The sequence below is a fragment of the Triturus cristatus genome, chromosome 7 (genome assembly GCF_964204655.1).
Source record: "Triturus cristatus chromosome 7, aTriCri1.1, whole genome shotgun sequence".
Classification (NCBI taxonomy): Eukaryota; Metazoa; Chordata; class Amphibia; order Caudata; family Salamandridae; genus Triturus; species Triturus cristatus.
Window position 1 is genome coordinate 20,549,274 of NC_140590.1, and position 22,672 is coordinate 20,571,945.

Below are 22,672 nucleotides of genomic sequence, written 5' to 3' on the forward strand. Positions count from 1 at the left end.
TCCGATACATAAGAAAGGCGGCAAAATCATCGCAGAAAACTATACACTGATTGCACTACTAGATAATGATGCTAAATATTACGCAGGGCTGCAGCTGGAAGAAATTACAGAAGGGGCATCGGAAACGGCATCTATTCCTATTAATCAATCAGGCTTTCAGAAAAGTTTGGGCACATCGACAAACATACTGGCATTATCGCTCCTAATAGACGATACCAAATTCATCAAAAGACCGTTATCCCTGTGCTTCATAGATTACTCTGCAGCCTTCGACAGTATTGATAGGAATAAACTCTGGGCAAAACTCTCCAAAATGAAAATTAGGAGCAAACTTCTGAACCAGCAGATTCTTCTACATAGTGATACCTGGATCCAAATCAAGCTCTGGGCTGGAGAAAGTATATCACGGAGAATCTCGACAACTAAGGGTCTGAAGCAGGGGTGCGTGCTGGCGCCTATCATGTTCAGCCTGTTCTTGGCAGACCTTTCGCCAGAACTGGGTAAGCGCAGCCATCATGCCCCAAGCTTCGGCGGTTTCCCCCTATCGAATTTACTATACGCAGACGACCTGGTTCTGATCAGCAGCACTCCAATTGGCTTACAACACCTGCTAAATACCACGAGCAACTTCTCCAACAGAAATGGCCTACGAATAAACATGAGCACAACTAAAGTGATGGTTATTAACTGGAAAAATAAATCACACCCCTTCCAATGGGTTCTGGAAGGGAAGAAACTCGATATTGTCAGTGAATTTAAATACTTGGGCATAATTTTGGACACTAAAGGCACGTTCCTCTCGCAAAAAGCATCTATAAAAGGCAAAGGAACCCTGTTGGCACTCGCACTCAAAAACATTAAACAAAAAAGTGGCCCAAGTTTTACCCCCTTGGGCCCCATCACCTATGGAAGCGAGTGCCTCAGAGGGAGAGACGCCGACACCCTGGACAGGACAGTAACAAAGACAATGAGAATGATTTTTAACCTCCAGGCTATACATCACCAGCCCAAATCAGGCTAGAGATCGGCATTTCAAAACAACAAACCGCACAAACGGTAGCCTACCTGAAATGCTGGCACAAAATCAAAGGAGCAGAACCAGGCTCACTAAATGAATTATTATGGAATGAACTGAATCGGGAAAAAGATTGTGCAGCCCTGATTTATTTCAAAGAGTCCTTGGCCAGCTTGGCATTCGAAGCCCAGTGGGGCACAATTGGGATCCATAAAACCTTTAAGGAGCTTGTCAACAACACAGTAAAAATCATATCCAATCTCGAAGACAAAGCCTCCCTGTCTGAAAGAGCACATGGATGGTTCGTTATCCAGAGCGACAAAAGCTGCTCCTCACAAACTTATCTAGGGACTGGATTTACCAGGACCAAAAAAGAAACATTTCTGAACTTCAGGATGGGCGTTCTACCGATACTGCCCCATTTACCGCCATGGAAACGGCCACAATCTAAAGCATCATGCAGACTGTGTGCCGAGGCTCAGGAAGATACTCTACACATTATTGTCTGCACATGCAAACGCTTAGACAGGGAAAGACGATCTATACTAAAACCCGCCTTGAACAGACTATGCATTAGAACCTGCAGAGAGGCAGTCAAGGCCTGCTCCGACGGAGAGGACATCCGGCTGGCCTGCTCCGACGGAGAGGACATCCGGCTGGCCTGCTCCGACGGAGAGGACATCCGGCTGGCCTGCTGTCTAGTTCGTTTCCTCGATGCTGCGAGAAAGAAACTAAAGGCGACAGAGAAGGAACATAACATTGAATCAAAGGACAGCAACTTATAACCTCCTGTGCATCTTTACACATATTTTAAAAGCAGTTTTAACAGAAAAGTGCTAAATGATAGTTTGGTATGGTATTAAGTGCAAAAACCTTCGCCTACTGCAAATATGAACTGAAACAAAATACGCACAAGTAAAAAAAAAAAAACGCAATCAGAGACTGTGATCATAGAAACTCGAAACTGTTACAAGAGAATGAATTCTATTGATTCGGAAGGAAGAAAAATTTACAGACGGCCACAGCATCTACACAAATGAAGTAATGATGTGACAACATTTTCTGTTTTATTTAGCTATGCATACACTGCTTGCTCAATTTTATCATGCCCCTTTTTTATGCAATGGTTTTTATTAACTACGCATGCAATAATGATTTACTTACTTGCTAGAGAAGAGGAACTGACTATGATGGTGAAATAAACCCAAGCAGAACTTTTCTGCAGAAAAGTGACCAACTCTAACCACAGCCCCAGGGTGTCCCAGCTGGTGAGAGGGGAGGAGGTATCTCTGCAGCACAGGGCTGCAGGAAACTGTCTGGAGACAGGGCAGGAGCAGGCACTCTCACTGCACACAGGATCGTGAAAGGATCGGAATGTGAAAGGCTCATGGGTCCTGTCTCTGAAGACAAGAGAGTACACAGCGTGAGAGAGACACAATCACTGCAAACAGGACTGTGAAAGCATCGGATTGTGAAAGGCTCAGGAGTGCTGTCCCTGCAGACAAGAGAGTACACAGCGTGAGAGAGACACTCTAACTGCACACTGGATTGTGAATGGATCAGATTGTGAAAGGCTCAGGAGTCCTGTCACTGAAGACAAGAGAGGTCACAGGGAGAGAGAGACTCTCTCACTGCACACAGGATTGTGAATGGATCAGATTGTGAAAGGCTCAGGAGTCCTGTCACTGAAGACAAGAGAGTACAAAGGGTGGGAGAGACACTCTCACCAAACAGAGGATTGTGAAAGGATGGGATTGTGAAAGGCTCAGGAGTCCTGTCACTGAAGACAAGAGAGTACACAGCGTGAGAGAGACACTCTAACCGCACACTGGATTGTGAATGGATCGGATTGTGAAAGGCTCACGAGTCCTGTCACTGAAGACAAGAGAGTACACAGCGTGAGAGAGACACGCTAACCGCACACTGGATTGTGAATGGATCGGATTGTGAAAGGCTCAGGAGTCCTGTCACTGAAGACAAGAGAGAACACAGGGAGAGAGAGACTCTCTCACAGCACACAGGATCGTGAAAGGATCAGATTGTGAAAGGCTCGGGAGTCCTGTCTCTGAAGACAGGGGAGTAAACAGGGTAAGAGAGACACAATCACTGCAAACAGGACTGTGAAAGGATCGGATTGTGAAAGGCTCAGGAGTGCTGTCCCTGCAGACAAGAGAGTACACAGCGTGAGAGAGACACTCTAACCGCACACTGGATTGTGAATGGATCGGATTGTGAAAGGCTCAGGAGTCCTGTCACTGAAGACAAGAGAGAACACAGGGAGAGAGAGACTCTCTCACAGCACACAGGATCGTGAAAGGATCAGATTGTGAAAGGCTCGGGAGTCCTGTCTCTGCAGACAGGGGAGTACAAAGGGTGGGAGAGACACTCTCACCGCACACAGGATTGTGAAAGGATAGGATTGAGAAAGGCTCAGGAGTCCTGTCAGTCGAGACAAGGGAGTATAAAGGGTGAGACAGACACTCTTACCGCACACAGGATCGTGAAAGGATCGGATTGTGAAAGGCTCATGGGTCCTGTCAGTCGAGACAAGGGAGTACACAGGGTGAGAGAGACACTCTCACTGCACACAGGATCTTGAAAGGATCGGATTGTGAAAGGCTCATGGGTCCTGTCTCTGCAGACAGGGGAGTAAACAGGGTAAGAGAGACACAATCACTGCAAACAGGACTGTGAAAGGATCGGATTGTGAAAGGCTCATGGGTCCTGTCTCTGCAGACAGGGGAGTAAACAGGGTAAGAGAGACACAATCACTGCAAACAGGACTGTGAAAGGATCGGATTGTGAAAGGCTCAGGAGTGCTGTCCCTGCAGACAAGAGAGTACACAGCGTGAGAGAGACACTCTAACCACACACTGGATTGTGAATGGATCAGAATGTGAAAGGCTCAGGAGTCCTGTCTGTCGAGACAAGGGAGTACACAGGCTGAGAGAGACACTCTCACTGCACACAGGAAAGGATCAGATTGTGAAAGGCTCAGGAGTCCTGTCTGTTGAGACAAGGGAGTACACAGGCTGAGAGAGACACTCTCACTGCACACAGGAAAGGATCAGATTGTCAAAGGCTCAGGAGTCCTGTCTGTTGAGACAAGGGAGTACACATGGTGAGAGACACTCTCACTGCACACAGGATTGTGAAAGGATCGGATTGAGAAAGGCTCAGGAGTCCTGTCTGTTGAGACAAGGGAGTACACAGGGTGAGAGAGACACTCTCACTGCACACAGGAAAGGATCAGATTGTGAAAGGCTCAGGAGTCCTGTCTGTCGAGACAAGGGAGTACACAGGGTGAGAGAGACACTCTCACCGCACACAGGATTGTGAAAGGATCGGATTGTGAAAGGCTCAGGAGTCCTGTCACTGAAGACAAGAGAGAACACAGGGAGAGAGAGACTCTCTCACAGCACACAGGATCGTGAAAGGATCAGATTGTGAAAGGCTCGGGAGTCCTGTCTCTGAAGACAGGGGAGTAAACAGGGTAAGAGAGACACAATCACTGCAAACGGGACTGTGAAAGGATCGGATTGTGAAAGGCTCAGGAGTGCTGTCCCTGCAGACAAGAGAGTACACAGCGTGAGAGAGACACTCTAACCACACACTGGATTGTGAATGGATCAGAATGTGAAAGGCTCAGGAGTCCTGTCTGTCGAGACAAGGGAGTACACAGGCTGAGAGAGACACTCTCACTGCACACAGGAAAGGATCAGATTGTGAAAGGCTCAGGAGTCCTGTCTGTTGAGACAAGGGAGTACACAGGCTGAGAGAGACACTCTCACTGCACACAGGAAAGGATCAGATTGTGAAAGGCTCAGGAGTCCTGTCTGTTGAGACAAGGGAGTACACAGGGTGAGAGAGACACTCTCACTGCACACAGGAAAGGATCAGATTGTGAAAGGCTCAGGAGTCCTGTCTGTTGAGACAAGGGAGTACACAGGGTGAGAGAGACACTCTCACTGCACACAGGAAAGGATCAGATTGTGAAAGTTCCAGGAGTACTGTCTCTGCAGACTGGGGAGTGAGGACACAGGGCGGGTTCTCCACACTGAATTCTTCTTCCAGCTCGTTTGAGCTCAGCTTGTGGTGTTTGAAAGACAATGGTGATTTCACTGAAGAGGTGGAGACCGAGTGGACGAGTTCATGGTCGCTGGGGCTGGATCCACGCAGGTAAGGCAAGTGACAGTGAGACACTATGACCAGTGTCTGCAGTTTCTGCACACGCAGGAGATTCCCATGGTCACACATTGTATCATTTAGAGACAGAGGCAACTGACCTCACATCATTACTAATTAATTGCTATGTCGGTAGCTTCAAAATCTAAGATTGTGGACAGCCATGTCTCCCATGAATGACGTAAGCAGGTAAATAGAAAAAAGGCAGGCGTGCTTCTGAATTGTTCTTTAATATGTTCTTTCATTGTTTGTATAATGCACTTAAAAGACCTTGAGAAGTCTTCCACGAACATAGGTTGGGAATTAAAGAGGTGACGGAGTAACACAGGGCGACTGTTCCTACAGTTAGTGCACTACTGTTACGAGATGTGCACTATTTGTGTGCACTATTGTTCCTAACTGTGAACTATTCGTAAACCATCGTTATAAGGTGACCTAATGCCTCCTAATCTCCAAGGTGAGAGTTGTTTACTGCCCATGGCCTCCATCCAAGGCCATGTGCCATGGTATCTGGGAGGCCTTCATCTCTTTGCATGACCTTCATGAGACCTTGATCCACAAGGGGATGAACTGGGAGAAGGTGAAGAGTAGGGAGCCTGATGTGTGTACAGAGCCCTCTCCAGAAAAGAACCGCCTTGTGGAACAGTGGTGGGTGATCTTTGCGACCACCACGCTGCACTGAGGACTCCCCCCGCCATCCTAATTTGGCAGGCAAGGCCCGCTACCACACGGCTGGCTGTGGCGGGCCTTCCGCCATCGTAATGACCCCATATATTTTTACAAACAATATTAAACACTTCTATATTTTTTTAAATCGATATTACTTACCTAAAATCGATATTCTTGACGATGAGGATTATTCTGTTGATAGTCCTGACCCACGAAATTTGTGCAATTCGATATTTATTCCTCAATGTTCTTTCTCTGCACCATTCCTGCCCTATTGAACTCACACTCTTTCCCATAGTCAACAGATTCTTGAAACTCTTGGCCAGCACTCTGGCCATAACTTCACCCCATATTTTAAAAGATTCAGCAGAGAAACCCTCTGCCTCTGGTTCCTCTCTCCCCCGGTCCTTGATGGCCTCCTTAATTCCTCTTCAGTGATCTCCGCCTGGATACCCTCATCAGGGACAAGAAGCGCTACTGATTGATTGATTGATTGATTGATTGATTGATTGATTGATTGATTGAGTGATCTCCCAAGCGCCCTCCTATCTTTTGCCCAACCTTCAGAATTCTTACTTTTGAAGGTATTCCTGAATTTGAGTGAAGCCTTGGTATGATCTCTCTGACGTGTAAAGGGCCTGGTGGGAGTGGAGAACCCCCCTTGTCCTCTTGTGTTGTTTGTACTCCTGACCTTTGTGTCTTGAAAGTGTGTATTTCCATCTCCCTCATCTTCAGTTTTGCTGCTAAGAACCGTCTTTCCTTCTCCTCTTGTATGAAGCTCTTTTCGTTGCAAGGTCCTGCATTACAGAATTCACTTCCTTGTAACATAAAAAGGTCTGGAGAGAAGTAGGTGTCCTTCTTTCGGATGTTTCTGCTGCGATTCTCACAGGAAGAGATTGAACATCTTTGGACTGAACTCTTCAAGCTATGAGAATCCATGGATCACTGACATTTGGTGATAAACTCTCTACTGAAGACAAGTTAGTAGCAGTTATACTCAAGCTAGCCTCAGAATCACGTTCATCAAAAGGGGTTGGCCACACTGTGATAGGCATTGTTTCCATCCAATGGGCAACCAGCCTGCGTAAGAGGCATGTCCCTCCGCCAATTGGAAGTACAAGCTGTGGGTGGGCCGAGATATGAGTTACTGTTCTATGCTCTTCACTTCTCCTTAAGTAACTAAGCTTTGATGGTCACGAAAGGTGACACAAGGACAACGCAAAGTCAACAGTAAGATTTCAAAGCCACGGAAGGGAGATTTGTGCCACATCACACGGCTTTGTAAAGAAATGTAACACAATGTAGTTACACATGCTGCGTTTCACTGCATTTCTACTTGGGAGGCATTATATGGATGGAGTGTTGCTATGCGTCCACCCATGGATGATGGCACATTCCCATATTTACAACGACGAGTAAACCAGGGAATGTGTGAACATTGGAGTGTCTCGAGGACAAGCATCTTTATTTCTCCTCATTATTTTATCTTTCCACAGGAACTGCATTCTGCAGCGCACATAGAAAGAGGAAATGTCTTGATGCCTTAATTTTGTGCAGGAAGGTATAATTTCCTGCACAAAAACAATCATGTCTGTACTGCAGGCACTATTGTGCAAGGGTGCCTGGGGTTGGCGCTAGGCAGCACACCGTGCACCAGTGCAAGGAGAGAGCTGGAACGATCCTTATCTTTGTAAATAGTGAGTATTTCTGGTCTCTCCCTTTCACGTAGCGCAGAAGTGTTGCTTGCTGCCCGACAGTGCGTGAAAGTTTAGAAAATGTGTCCGATGCGGGGAGAACCTGCAGGCAGGTCACTCTGTTGCAGAGCTCCCCAGATCTCAGTACCCGCAGATTTATTGATCTAGTCCAGTGAGGCGGCTTTAACCCCTTCCATGCTCATGACGGAACGGTTCCGTCATGAGCATCGGTTGAGCTGTGCTCATGACGGAACCGTTCCGTCATGGCCCCGCCCGCGCTCGAACCCTTCAGCACCGCGGGGGAATCCGCGCAGCGCTGAAGGGGTTAAGGCAGGAATTGATGAGATGCAGACCCCTGTTATTGCCAATATCTGCCATCAGGGCTGGTGGGTGAAGTGATGCATCTTTCATAGTAGGTGTGGCCACCTCCGTGACGTGACAGCTGACACCATACCCCCCTTGTGTCTGTCCAGAAGCAATGGTTGATTGTGTTAAACTGCTGAAGCCTTTGTAATGGACATTAGGGGTCTCAGGGTCAGTTATGCTGCTAAGGTTTGGGGAGAAAGAGCCACGTGCCAGCGGATGGAAGACTGGTCAAGGTTACTGAGTAAACATGGAGTAGGGTGAAGAGACAAGACCGTTGTGTACATCACACTCTGGAGACTGGTCAAGGTTACTGAGTTTACAGCGAGTAGGGTGAAGAGACAAGACACTTGCTTACATCACACTCTGAAGACTGGTCAAGGTTACTGAGTTAACAAGGAGTAGGGTGAAGAGACAAGACACTAGTTTACATCACACACTGGAGACTGGTCAAGGTTACTGAGTTAACAGCGAGTAGGGTGAAGAGACAAGACACTTGCTTACATCACACTCTGGAGACTGGTCAAGGTTACTGAGTAAACAATGAGAAGGGTGAAAAGACAAGACACTTGCTTACATCACACTCTGGAGACTGGTCATGGTTACTGAGTTAACATGGAGTAGGGTGAAGAGACAAGACACTTGCTTACATCACACTCCAGAGACTGGTCAAGGTTACTGAGTTAACATGGAGTAGGGTGAAGAGACAAGACACTTGTTTACATCACTCTGGAGACTGGTCCAGGTTACTGAGTTAACAATGAGTAGGGTGAAGAGACAAGACACTTGTTTACATAACACTCTGGAGACTGGTCAAGGTTACTGAGTTAAAAGCGCGTAGGGTGAAGAGACAAGACCCTTGTTTACATCACACTCTGGAGACTGGTCCAGGTTACTGAGTTAACATGGAGTAGGGTGAAGAGACAAGACACTTGTTTACATCACACACTGGAGACTGGTCAAGGTTACTGAGTTAACAGCGCGTAGGGTGAAGAGACAAGACCCTTGTTTACATCACACTCTGGAGACTGGTCCAGGTTACTGAGTTAACATGGAGTAGGGTGAAGAGACAAGACACTTGTTTACATCACACTCTGGAGACTGGTCCAGGTTACTGAGTTAACAGCGAGTAGGGTGAAGAGACAAGACACTTGTTTACATCACACTCTGGAGACTGGTCCAGGTTACTGAGTTAACAGCGAGTAGGGTGAAGAGACAAGACACTTGTTTACATCACACTCTGGAGACTGGTCCAGGTTACTGAGTTAACAGCGAGTAGGGTGAAGAGACAAGACCCTTGTTTACATCACACTCCGGAGGCTGGTCAAGGTTACTGAGTTAACATGGAGTAGGGTGAAGAGACAAGACCCTTGTTTACATCATACTCTGGAGACTGGTCCAGGTTACTGAGTTAACAATGAGTAGGGTGAAGAGACAAGACCCTTGCTTACATCACACTCTCTGTGAGAGCAGGACATAGGCTGAGTTTACGGGAGCTTGGCTAAACTGGTCTTTAGATTTTGGATTTTACGGTAACCCGGGAATAGGATTATGGAATTAACTGGGGGAATAACTATGTATATTTTAACAGGTAGTTTTTTCGAATGAGTTGGGATAATTGCGTATTTATTAAAAATAATTTACGAAGCAGAGTGTGGATTGTTAGCACTGGGGTGAGTGCTGAATTCCTCACCGCGTTTTCTAATTGACTTTGCCACTGAAAAACTTGCTGCAGCCCACTAGGGAGCAAAAATGAACTTCCTTTCCCGTGATGCCGTGTTATACTCACCTGAGCCTGATTGTAGAACCTTTAAATGTGAGGTCATGGAAAGGCGAGTGTCGGTGGTTTTTATAGCCTAACCTTTGATAAAGGGGAGCACTTGAAACGCGCCAGGACTGGTTAAAACGCACCGAGTGAACCCCCATCTGCGCGCATCGCTCAACACGGGGCGACCTCTTTTCTTCTCTTAAAAATTATTTGTTTAGGACTTCAAGAGTAGAAGTTGTAGCTCCGCGCTGATACCGTAAGGCTTTTGTGTAATCCATGCATCTAGTTACAGTCGAGTTTGTCTCTTCGCACCCACTGGTGTCTGTTGTTTTTGGGGTTCCACCGCAGCGCCTCTAATGTTGTTTCTCTTCTTTGTTTTCTTTCAGCCTGGGTGACGTCGGTGTGGGTGACGTCATTGTTCCAGTGCACAGCGGCGCAGCTGGCAATCACTCCAGATGTGGTGACCGCGGCGGTGGGAGACACCGTCACCCTGTCTGTGCGGTACGAGGGACGTTTACAATACTGTAACTGGTTCAGGGGCGGAGGGCCACGTGCAGATGACCAAATCCTCGGTCTCTTTGGCGGTAGTCGTCCATACTATCGCCCTAAGTCCACCGGCCGAGAGGCAGCGCTCCCGGACGGGTCTCTGCGGATCACAGACGTGCAGATGAATTACACCGGAAACTACACCGTGCAAATGAGCGTGGACCCGGGGGGGCTACAGGTGGCCACAGCGCAGCTCAGAGTGCACGGTAAGGTCGGTCACACCTGTCCTGTCACTGCCTCCTGTGCACACACTTACTCCAGGAGCTCGGGGTCTTGTGTGGGACCCTCGGACACTTGTATATCTCAGTCAGTGGTGATTGTGAGCCGGGGGGGCTACAGGTGGGCACAGCGCAGCTCAGAGTGCACGGTAAGGTCGGTCCAGGGCCGGACTGGGAACTGAAATCAGCCCTGGCAAAATTTGGCAGACCAGCCCCCGTCAAATTTGGCAGACCAGCCCCCGTCCAGCGCGTAGCGAGCGAGCGCAGCGAGCGAGGCCGACCGCTACTAGGCGGTTTTGGGGGGGTTTGTGGGGGTTCGCCCCTCAAGAAAATTTTGGAAAACAACCGACCAAAATGGTGAATTTTACAGCACATTTTTCATTACATATTCAATTGTATCAACTTTCAAACCACAGTAAATAGTAGATGATGACCTTCTAAGGTGGGAGTATCTAGCAAGTGACTCTACTCGGGCTCCCTCTATGCGAGCCTTCAGGGAGAAACCCTCTTCATTACTACCTCCACCTGACCCCTGACTGTGCAGCGCACTCCCTTACAGACTTGATTATTCACTTTTCTACCACCCCTCTACATTACACCTTATCTCACAGCTGACCTTGGGACCCAGCCCCATATCAGCCACCATTCAGTTCCACTTTCATTATTCCCAGTAAAAAACAAAAGTAAAATCACCTTCAAATTTGAAACATTGAATAGAGCAGTAAATGTAATCAGCATGCATGTTAAAGTATGCTCTACAGTTGTCCTAATCACATGACTGTTAATTAAATAAACAAAAACAGAAAGGCCCTGACAGGGCCGGCTTTAGTGCTGGTACAAAAGTCTTTTTGACCTCTTTCTCTGTAGATAACTTACCAACCACCCTCCAACAGTGCTCTTCATCTCTCCGTAGCCACTCCCCCTCATGGCCTCCTCCTCAGACTCCCTAACTACCACCCTCCACCAGTGCCCCTCATCTCTCCGTAGCTCCCACACCCCATGACCTCCTCCTCAGATTCCCTCACTGCCAACCTTCACCAGCACCCCTCATCACTCCGTAGTTTCCCCCCACCCCATGACCCCCTCCTCAGATTCCCTCACTGCCATCCTCCACTAGTGCCCCTCATTTCTCTGTAGCCCCCCCACCCCATGACCTCCTCCTCAGATTCCCTCACTGCCACCCTCCACTATTGCCCCTCATCGCTCTGTAGTTCCCCCTGCCCCATGACATCCTCGTTGGCTTCCCTCACTGCCACCCTCCATTAGTACCCCTCATCTCTCCTGTAGTTCCCCCACCTCATGACCTCCACCTCGGTTTCCCTCACTGCCACTCTCCACTAGTGCCCCTCAGCTCTCTGTAGTTCCCCCCCACCCCGTGACCTCCTCCTCTGACTCCCTCACTGCCACCCTCCCTCACTGTCTGCCACCCAGACCCTTCATCTCTCCGTAGCTCCCCCACCCCATGACCTCTTTCTGGTATTCCCTCACTGCCACCCTCCACTAGTGCCCCTTATCTCTCCGTTGCCCCTCTCTCATACCCATTCCATTCGTTGTATAGCACTACTCATATCAGTGTAAGGTGTCACAGTACTTTACATAACAGCAGCACACATTATACAGAGACAATAAATCAAAATCAGTTCACGCGAAATGTCACATAAACTAATGAGGATTACAAGGTGTAGAAATCACTTCATCCATTCTGGTGGGCAGTATATTTTACGGGGGTTTGGTCGGGACTCGGAGAAGCACAAAGTCAGGATTTAAAGAATACTGCAGTGGTCAGGGTTGGCTTTACTGATAAAAATGTATAACTGCCCAAACAAACTCTTATTAGTAACATTAGAATAATAAAAGAATGGAGAAGTTCTAACTACATCACAACACAAAAAAGCGAAGTTTGTATGCAGTTTTTTGATGACAGTTCATTGGTCACTGTCTTATGTTAACTTCTGAACTGCAAGTAACACAAGGATATCTGTGACAGAGGTAGTAACCCCCTGAGCTATTCCCATAAAATTCAGTTTATCTGCATTTACGAACTACCAACTGACAAATGGTTGCTCTGCAGCAGGATCGTAAATCACAAGTTAACAGTTTTTATTGTTGTTGTATATCGGTGGCAGATTCACTGCGACTGCGAGGGCTAAGGAGGCTCATGTTTGGTGGGCCTGGCCAACCCTCTAGAACCGGGCCCGCCTGGTAGGTAGTGGTGCAGCCTGCTAGCATAGCCGGAGTCTTGCTCGCAGCCTCAGGCACAGGCAGGCCTGGCAGCCTGTGCCTGAGGCTGCGAGCAAGACTTGAGTCCGGCTTTGATAAACAGTACATCTATTGGTATGGTCCATCTAATGATAATAACAAGTGTAAAAGCAAAACTAGACATAGAGCAAAAGTAGAAATAGTATGCCAACGCGCGTTTCGCCGAAAAGCATGCACTTGGGTGAATTATAACACCCTCATCAGGGCGCTAAACGAAATGAAAATCAAGTGGCATACGCCATCAAGTTGAACAAGAAAGGAATGGAGGTAGCTCACATCCGGATCCTTAAATGGTCTGAAACATGAATTAAACAATTATTAACTATAACATAACCATAAGCTAAGCAACAGCACAAATCAGTGGGTAAAGCAGTTATCCCAACAATGATCCAAGTACCCAAATCATACTGTAGAACATAAGAGTGTATTTATACAAGATATTAGTGGAAAAAGATAAAGATAAGGCAATAAAAGTGGAAAGGGCAACTGGGGAGATGTCAAGATGTACCTGTTGGGTCAATGAGTAACCCTGGCAGGCTGCACCACACTACCTACCAGGCAATGGCATCGCCGCTGTGTTGTCCGCCCCCTGGCCCCTGCTCACGTCACGAACAGCAAGGACTGGAGGCCTGCCTGCAGTGCAGTGCTCAGTGGTCTAAATGCCTTGCCTGGCTGGCTCTAATCTAAGTCCCCTGGCCGGAGTCTGGATTGTGGATTTACTTAGATTAGAGCCAGCCAGGCAAGGCATTTAGATCACTGAAGCGCTTTCCTTCCTCTCTCGGTGAGTCCCCCGGGGGCCGCCCGTGAGAGGGTCCAGGGGGTCGACACAAGCAGACGGGGGCTTAAGTTGCAGACCAGCGTCCCTTGTGTGGTGAAGCCTCCCAGCTGTCTCTCTAGGCGCTGTTGAGGAAGTCTGTTTCCCCCTCTAGGCGCTGTTGGGGAAGTCTGTTTTCCGCTCTTGGCGCTGTGTTGAGGAAATCTCTTTCTCACCAGGCGCTGTTGAGGGAGTCTAATTGCCTCTCTTCTCTGGCGCTATGGCAGAAGTCTCTTAACTCCCACTCTGGGCGCTATGAGCACTGTCTGCAGGCGGGCCTCCAGTCCTTGCTGTTGCTGTCCGTGAGCAGGGGCCAGGGGGCGGGGGTTTTAGTGCGCAGCGCTGCGCTGACCGGCCGGGCGGGCATCAATAAAAAATAAGGTATAGGCCAAGGAAGGCCCTGGGCCGGGCGGGAAAGCAAGGCCTAATACGCTGCTATACGGTACCCTTGGTTTAATCCGATCCGATTACCGGCCCCGCGGCGCCGGCCCGGCCAAACAAATACCACCAGATTCAATTTGCCAACCAACCAATGCCATCGCCATCGCCATGCATCATGCCATGTAGACACTGTCAGGTGTCAGTCTCACAGACTGTCATGACTCACCTCGGCGGATGGGGTCAGGGTGGCGGGCGACGAGTCGACGGCGGACCGGACAGTCGGTGTGTACTAGTGGAGGGACAGGTGTCACACAGCAGTCTCAGTCTGGAATGGATTCTGGAATGCTCCTTGGTCGGGGCGGGGTCACGCTCACTTTTTATTGTTTAACGGCGCCAATGCGCATATCACCAGGGCCCAGGCCGCCCCACCCTAAGGTGGGGGTGGGTTAACTGACACCGCGGTCTGCGTACACGCGCGGGCTGGCGCCGGAGGAGATTTCTGCGACTGCGCGCTGTGCGCCCGAGTGACGAGTGAGTGTGACGACCCACCCACCCACCCCCTAATGCATTCAGGCAGGTCAGGTCAGGTGATATAAATAATAATTAATATTGCAGCAGGCGAAGGCGAGTGAACTCTGACTGGTGATGGTGGTGATGAATAAAATTGTAGTAACGCCGTCGGCGGCGTCGCATCGTCACTCGTCACCAAAAAATCGGCCCCAGCATTGAAACCGGCCCCCTGCCAAAAAACCGGCCCCCACCCCTGGCAGCCTACCGGGGGATTGCCCGGTGCCCGGCATTGCCAGTCCGGGCCTGGGTCGGTCACACCTGTCCTGTCACTGCCTCCTGTGCACACTTACTCCAGGAGCTCGGGGTCTTGTGTGGGACCCTCGGACACTTGTATATCTCAGTCCGCGGTGATTGTAGCAGGGCCCGACCTAGGGCGGTGCGGTTGGTGCCTCCGCACCAGGCACTAACTTTTGGGGTGGGGGCGGATAGGAGTCTGTGTTTTCAAGTACAATACGTTGTACAAGCACCTGCTGCGGCGTTCCTGGCCCCAGCATCTTCAGGGCAACCAGAAAAGCGTCCAGACACCTCTGGAGATTGATGGCCGTGCTGCAGAGATCGGTGCTCTCTCTGGTGGAAGTTTTGACTCCTCATAAAGTAGCGCAGAGGGTTAATGTGCCTGCTGCGAAGCACGTGTACCATGCAGACCACGAAGAACATATAATACAAATAGGTCCGTGCGTTACTGCTTCTGTCAGAGGCCCCTTTGTTACTTGCAGTTTATAAATTTAAATCCTAATAAAGAACGGAGAGCTAATAACTGTCATCAAAGCGCTGCTGCAAACTGCAAGGTAGAGGTTAGAGGTTATGACCCCCCCCCCCCCAGCCTTTCATAATAATCCTAATGTTGCAAAAAGGGTTCACTTGGGTAGAAATCAATTCTGATTAGTAAACACAACTCCCACCGTGGTGTTACGTTTTACATTCTCAGGGCCTCATTTATGAGAAGTGACGCAGCGCTGCGAGAAAACCGCGATGCGTCACTTGGCATTGCGCCTTTCTTGCGATATGCTGGATGCGTCATATTTACAGTATGATGCATCATGTCGCAAGGAGTTACAGATACGTCAGTATTTCTGACTTATCTGTAAGCGCAAAAATGACGCATTGTTGGAGTGTGTCACGAAAGTGACACAACTCCAGCAATGTCTCCTTTCACATGGCCTGCGTCAGTCTTACGCCTGCTGTGAGGCAGGCGTAAGATATTGACGCATTTGCGTCCTAGAATTGGAGCAGTGAAATCTGATAGATTTCACTGCGTCACTTCTATGAGGCTTTTGATAGGGATCAGGGTATCTAAAATATGCCCACTACCACGGATAGAGTAATCACACAGTTACACGCACATACATTCATCATACGCTAGGGCCCATTTCACTAACACACGCTCAAATACTCTACCAGCAATAAACCTGTGGAAAGAAAACACCTAAACACCCTGCATCGATATCAGGTCGATCAGATCTGGTTTTGTGACTGCCCTAATCAATAACATAATCTATACAACATATACAATAATGATCAAAAATATAAACCCAATAATTGACAAGAAATAATATTCAACACCATGTTTAAAATTATATTGCTTTATCTAAAATTAGTCAAAGTAAATCAATCAGAATAAATCATTTCTCATAGTTACCTATTCTAACTAAGTGTCAGAACGGGTCAGGACAAGTCTCTCGGTAAAGTCTCTCAAGACGAAGTCCCTCAGCATCGATCCTCAGCAACGCAGATTCACGCGGCAAAGGCAAAATGGCAAGTGGCAAAGCCCTCCCTAAGCTAACATTTTTTATAGTAAAAATTACAATGGAAACACACATAAAAGTTGGCAATATTCACTGAATCACTGAGCAGAGCGAGAAGGAAGAAATGTAACATTGCTACATCTGAAAATCTCCGCTCAGGAAAAGTCACAAGACGAAAACTACGGAACAGGAACCAAGAAACTATTAAAGTATCCAATTTGTTCAACTTCCCTCGGCAGCCGAACCACAGTTCATTGTCCTTTTCTAAAACTCCTTTGTTTCCCCAAGGCTACCCAGGATGTTCCATTTCTTTTGGAGATCCTCCAAAACTGCTGCTGTCCTCATGGAAAGTTTTCATACGAGGACCATGGTCAGTCGACTTCAGGACCATTTCCAGCAGGGGTCTCCCTCGTCACGTCTTTCATTTTACAAATCATGGGCAGGCTTCAAAATTCAGCCATCTTAACACAGGCCTCCATAGGCCACAATTGACCATCTTAATTAAAGAGACAAAATAAACATTACTACAGCATAGTGATTAAACAGTGTTAACCCCACTAATACCCTTATGTGTATGTATTTATCTAGCTTTTGCAACATAAAAAAGCATTAATTCAGACAGCGTTTTGTGCTCAAAAATAAACAGCACACAGCAACGTTTAAACATGAAAACTTGCACGTTATTTTTTAGAAAACAGAAACAGCACACGCATGCTAACCCTCGTGTAACTTTCTCCTATGTTAAGACAAACGGATTGATTAATAAAAACACACTTGCACAAGACAAATAATTAATTGTTAATCATTAATAATTAATAAAACGCATAGACATGCTAGAGCTTCAAAAGCCCCTGAATTTTCTAAATGAAAACTCTGCTCCAGCAATCCCCCCTTTGGTGATTTTATCACCAAATAAACCCAAAAAAAAAATTAGTGAAAATGTAATCCCATTTTAGGAGAAATCAGAAATGTCTTTTCCCCTTACACAACATTACACACCAGTCTCTCTTTCATCATCTCTTTTTGTCTCTAAATAAACACTCTCCCTCAATTCTTCTAATTCAACCTCTTGTGGTTCTCTTTTCGACCTCTTGTTTTTCTTTTCTTTATTCAATTTCTCTGTTCCAAACTCTTCAATTTCTCCAAAAGATCTTTTCGTTCACTTAGTTCAAGTGAATCCTTCTTTTATTCAGTTTGGATACTCATCATTTTTCACTCCAATTTCTTCAACATCAAATTGTATTAGATCTCCAACACTCAAATCCAAATCCTCAGTATCTGACTCTTCTCCAATGTCAGTCAAGAGTACTTTCAGGATTTCACCAGTATCTTCCTCAACCACTCCTCGTACGGTCTCCTCTGGATTTCCTTGACTTTCAACCTCTTCACTTTCAGGCAGTGTCACATACATCCATTCCGGCGACCTATACTTTTGGTTAGGTTTTCTCACTCTTTTGACTTCTTCTGGTTCTTTTGATTCTTTTGATTCTTTCCCTTCAGCCTTTGAACTTTGACTCGATATTTCATTCACTTGTTCAGCTGAATTTGCTCTTATTACTCTGTATCTCACCCTTTTAACTCGGTTGTTAGGCCAACGATCTCCTTTTACAACCTTTTTCGGCCTTAATTCTTTATCACTCCTTTCTCCAATCCAAGTTCTCTTTCTCAGAACTCGACCCTCTGTTTGTTCATTTTCATCATCCGATTCTGTTTCAATTGCCTTCTGCTTTCGTTTCTTAGCAGTTTTCTTTTCTTCCACAGATTCTTTCACCACTATTTGAGACTTCCCTACTTCTGTCCTTCCTCGGGTCTCCGACACGCAATCTTCTTGCTGTCTACTTGTCCCTTCACCTAGCTCATTATGAATGTTCCCTACACCTCCTCGGGGGTCTTCCGCAATCTGTCCCTCTCTATCTTCTTCTGACCCTGTTTCTTCAAGTATAATCTCAAGTGGTTCTTCAATCTCCTCCTCTTCTGATTCAGGAGTAGTCTCTATGTGATTTCTCTTTTCTTTTCTTTTTCCTCCACTGCTACTTGAAACTTCAGGCTCTTTTACAGAATCTGATCTTCTCTCTGATACTCGCAGTGATTCTCTTGAAGCTCTCTCTGCTTCTTTTCTCACTGATTCCGTATCTTCAGTATCTTCACCATCACTAGAATCTGACTCTTCAAAATACTCTTTACCAGTCCCTTCTTTTGGGTTTGGAACTCTCAGAGTATGACTTGCATGTACCCAGTGCTTCACTCCAGCACACTTTACTGCAGTCGTCGTAGTCAGAATAACTTGTCTCGGCCTTCCCCACCTTGGAATCAAGCAATTTCTTCTTCTGTGCACCTTAATCCTCACCCAGTCTCCTGGACTCAGATCATGGGCTTGCTTCTTCTCAAGTGTGGTAGCTTCTTCTCCAACCTGGTGAAACACAGAATGAACTGCGTCAGCCAGGCCTTTACAGTAATCCAAAATCATGTCATCAGTTATTGTCACCAATTTATTTACAGGCACAAATGCATGGCGCATTGCACGTCCCATGATTATCTCATGCGGGCTCAAACCTGTAGTTCTATCTGGAGTAGATCTCATAGTCATCAGAACTAGAGGTAACACATCTGGCCATTTCATGCCAGTGGCTAAACACATCTTTCCAATCCTATTCTTGATTGTGCCATTGATCTGCTCAACCACACCAGAAGCCTCTGGTCGGTATGCACAATGTAGCTTCTGCTGTATTTTCAATGCTTCGCAAATCAAACCTATGAGTTCATTTTGAAAATGTCTACCTCTATCAGACTCAACTGTAACTGGAAACCCGTACCTAGGAATCAACTCCCTCAACAGTAATTTTGCCACTGTTAATCCATCATTTCTTCTAGTCGGGTAAGCTTCCACCCACCTTGAAAACAAACAGACTACCACTAGAACATACCTCAGTCTGTTTACTTGGGGCATTTCAATGAAATCAATTTGCATTCTTGTAAAAGGACCTCCTTCTCTGCCAATTGTCCCTAGACTCACCACTGTCTTTTTCCCAGTGTTAAATTGCTGACAAATTAAACACCTTTGACAGATGCTCTCTGCAATTGTCCTGAACTTTGCATTGTACCAGGTCTGTTTGAACGACCGGACCATTGCGTCCCTCCCCAAATGTCCCTGGCCATGATACATCCTTGCCATTGACGACAAGATTGAGTTGGGCATTACTGGTCTGCCATCTCTGTAGACCCAAACATGGTCTGTTTCTCTTGGAGCACATCCTGCCTTAATCCAATCTTGTTTCTCTTCTTCTCCTGCCTCATCTTGTAACTGCTTCACTTCATCCCATGTTTCTAGGACATTAGTAAACATCACAGAAAGAAAAGACATTTCCCCTTCTCTGTCCCGATTAATGGACTGATTTGTCTTGGCGCAGTATTGCGCAACATCATTCGCGTACCTGTTTCCAATCGTTATGAAATCTTCCCCCTGACCATGGGCTGCACATTTTACAACTGCTAACTCCTTAGGCAGCTGTATCGCCTCAAGCAATTTTCCAATCAATTCAGCATTCTTTATCGGAGTTCCACCCGATGTCAAGAAACCTCTTTGTAGCCAAAGTTGGCCAAAATCATGCACAACTCCAAATCCGTACTGACTATCAGTCATCACAGTTGTCCTCAAATCTTTCCCAATTTCACAAGCTTTCGTCAATGCCACCAATTCAGCAACTTGCGCAGATTTCACTCCTTTCAATGGTGATGCTTCCATGACCTCTGAAACTTTGCACACCGCATATGCTGCACATAGCACACCATTATCATTTCTTAGGCATGATCCATCCACAAACAACACATGGTCATTCTCAGGTAAGGGAATATCCCTTATGTCAGGTCTCGGTTTTGTACAGTACTCAAGCACATCTAAACAATCATGATCATCTTCCATCTTTATACCCACATTTTCAATATCCGGCAAGAGTGTCGCTGGATTCACATTCACACATCTCTCAAGAGTCACATTTGATGCTCCCAGAATCACTTTTTCATATTTAGTCAACCGACTATGTGACATGTACTGAGTTCTGCTTCTTGTCAAAAGAATTGCCACGTTGTGAGGTACGAATACCCTTACAGGATATCCCATTATGATTCCTTCACTCTGTTCCAGGCTTCTGCATGTTGCAGCCACAGATTTTAGACAACCTGGTAAACCCACAGTTACAGGGTCAAGTGTCGATGAGAAGTATGCAATAGGCCTTCTCAATTGTCCATGTTTCTGGATTAACACTGAAAGTGCACATCCATTTCTCTCACTGCAGTACAGCTCAAATTCTTTCTCATAGTCAGGCATACCCAAAGCTGGAGCTTCACACATTTTACTTTTGAGCTCTTCAAATGCTGCCAATTGTTCTGCATCCAGATCCAATGGGTCTGTTATTTCACTTTTTGTCAATTTAATCAGTGGCTTTGCTATCAGCGAAAAATTAATTATCCACTGACGACAATATCCCACCATACCCAGGAACATTCTCACTTCTCTCTGGGTTTTTGGAGCTTTCATTTCTCTGATTATTCTGATCCTGTCATTAGTCACTTTTCTCAGACCTTTTTCAATATTGTGTCCAAGATAATGTACCTCTTTCTTGCAAAATTGCAATTTGGCTGGAGATACCTTTAACCCTCCATCTGCCAGATGATTCAGTAAAGCTATGGTATCCACTTCACAAGCTTCACGTGTCTTTGATGCCACAAGTAGGTCATCAATATACTGCACTAGCACTGAACTCTCAGGCATGATCAGACTCTCCAACGATCTTTTCAATAACTGATTGAATATCGAAGGACTCTCCGTATACCCCTGTGGGATACGACACCATGCTAAAATACGCTGGCCAAACCTAAATGCAAAAATCGTCTGGCTGTCATGATGCAATGGAATTGAAAAGAACGCATGACACAAATCAATCTCTGTATACCACTCAGCATCATGTGGAATTTGATACAGAATCACTGATGGATTTGGCACAATAGGACAACATGCCACCACAATTTGATTAACTTTTCTCAGATCTTGCACGATCCTAAATTTGCCATTGGGCTTTTTCAGTCCCATTATCGGTGAATTACACGGACTACTCAGTAGTTCTCTCAGGACTCCTTGCTGAATCATTTTCTCAATTATAGGAGTTATCCCTTCAATTATTTCTGGTGTCATTTTATACTGAGGAATGTTAGGATATGTAATTCCCTCTTTTACTGCAATTTTCACTGGATCTACATTATTCATCAATCCCACATCCTCTCCTGTAAAATCCCAAACTGCTCTTTTCACTGTGTCTCTCAGCTCTTGAGGCAAATCCTCCGGATTAAACACAGCAAATGCACCAATTATCTCACTTTCTCTATTTTCTAGAGTCATTCGGTAGAAAACATCATCATCTGGTGTCTCAAAAGCTATTCCATCTGGTGTACAAAAAATTGTGCAGTTCATCTTACACAATAGGTCCCTACCTAACAGGTTCACTGGACTCGTGTCACAGACAATAAATCTGTGCATGTCTGAAAATTTCCCTATCTGTACTCTTACTGGTTCAGTAAGACGTGTTCTGATTTGTGTATTGGCTACACCAACTACTTGGATTGCTTCATCCGAGAGAGGAAGATTTCTAACATCTGTTGACCTGACAGTTGATCTTGTCGCACCTGTGTCTACCAAAAAAGTAACACTCTCCTCATTTATTTTCCCATCCACAAATGGTCCTGCCTGGTCTATTTCTAGAGTTGCACCAAGTATGCACTCTTCCTCCTCTCTTCGGCACCGTCAATAATCACCCTCAGACTCACTCCCTTCACTCTTTAACAAGTACTGTTGTACCTTGTTAGAACGTCTTGGTTTGTTTACCTGCTCATCATTGTAGAATCCTGAATCCTGATTATACTTTTGTACCCCTCTATTCTGCGGCAAGGGCGGTTTTGGCTCTTGACTCTGCTGTCTCACAACTTTCTGTTGTTGTTGCTGTTGGTTATTTCCTTCATTCTGCACCTGTTGATTTAAGGATTTACCCTCATTATTCACTAATGGTGGATTAGGACATTCAGATCTCCAATGTCCCAGTTGGCCACAGTTGTGACACGGAAACTTTTTCTTTGCTTCCTCAAGACTTCCCTTTCCTTTTCCTGCATACCTAGGTCTATTCCCCGCATTATTTCCTGGATTATTTGCCTGTTCCACCAACTGTGCTTCCTGTCTCTCCGCAACCTTCACTTGTGCCCACATTGCTTTCGCTTTCAGCTTCCTTTGTTTTGCTTCAATTTCATCACTGAAGTATTTTGCATGTCTCAGAATCTCATCTACTTTCTTACTCTGCCAATCCACTGTGTGCTCACGAATTCTCTCACCAATTTCAGGTCTTAGACCATATACAAATCTGTATACAAAATGACTCAAATCTTTGTCACCCAGGTGTTCATC

The 22,672-nt window shown here is 46.3% G+C and overlaps 1 protein-coding gene across 1 annotated transcript in view; it reads left to right on the forward strand.

Moving 5' to 3' along the window:
• The first annotated feature begins 2,354 nt into the window (after positions 1–2,354).
• The window catches only part of LOC146808707 (uncharacterized), a 170,911-nt gene continuing 150,593 nt past the window's right edge, over positions 2,355–22,672 (forward strand). Inside the window, exons 1-2 of the mRNA XM_085615519.1 lie at positions 2,355–5,194; positions 10,081–10,446. Of these exons, the coding sequence (XP_085471645.1) occupies positions 5,125–5,194; positions 10,081–10,446 (436 nt within the window). The 5' untranslated portion in view covers positions 2,355–5,124. The remainder of the gene's footprint in view (positions 5,195–10,080; positions 10,447–22,672) is intronic.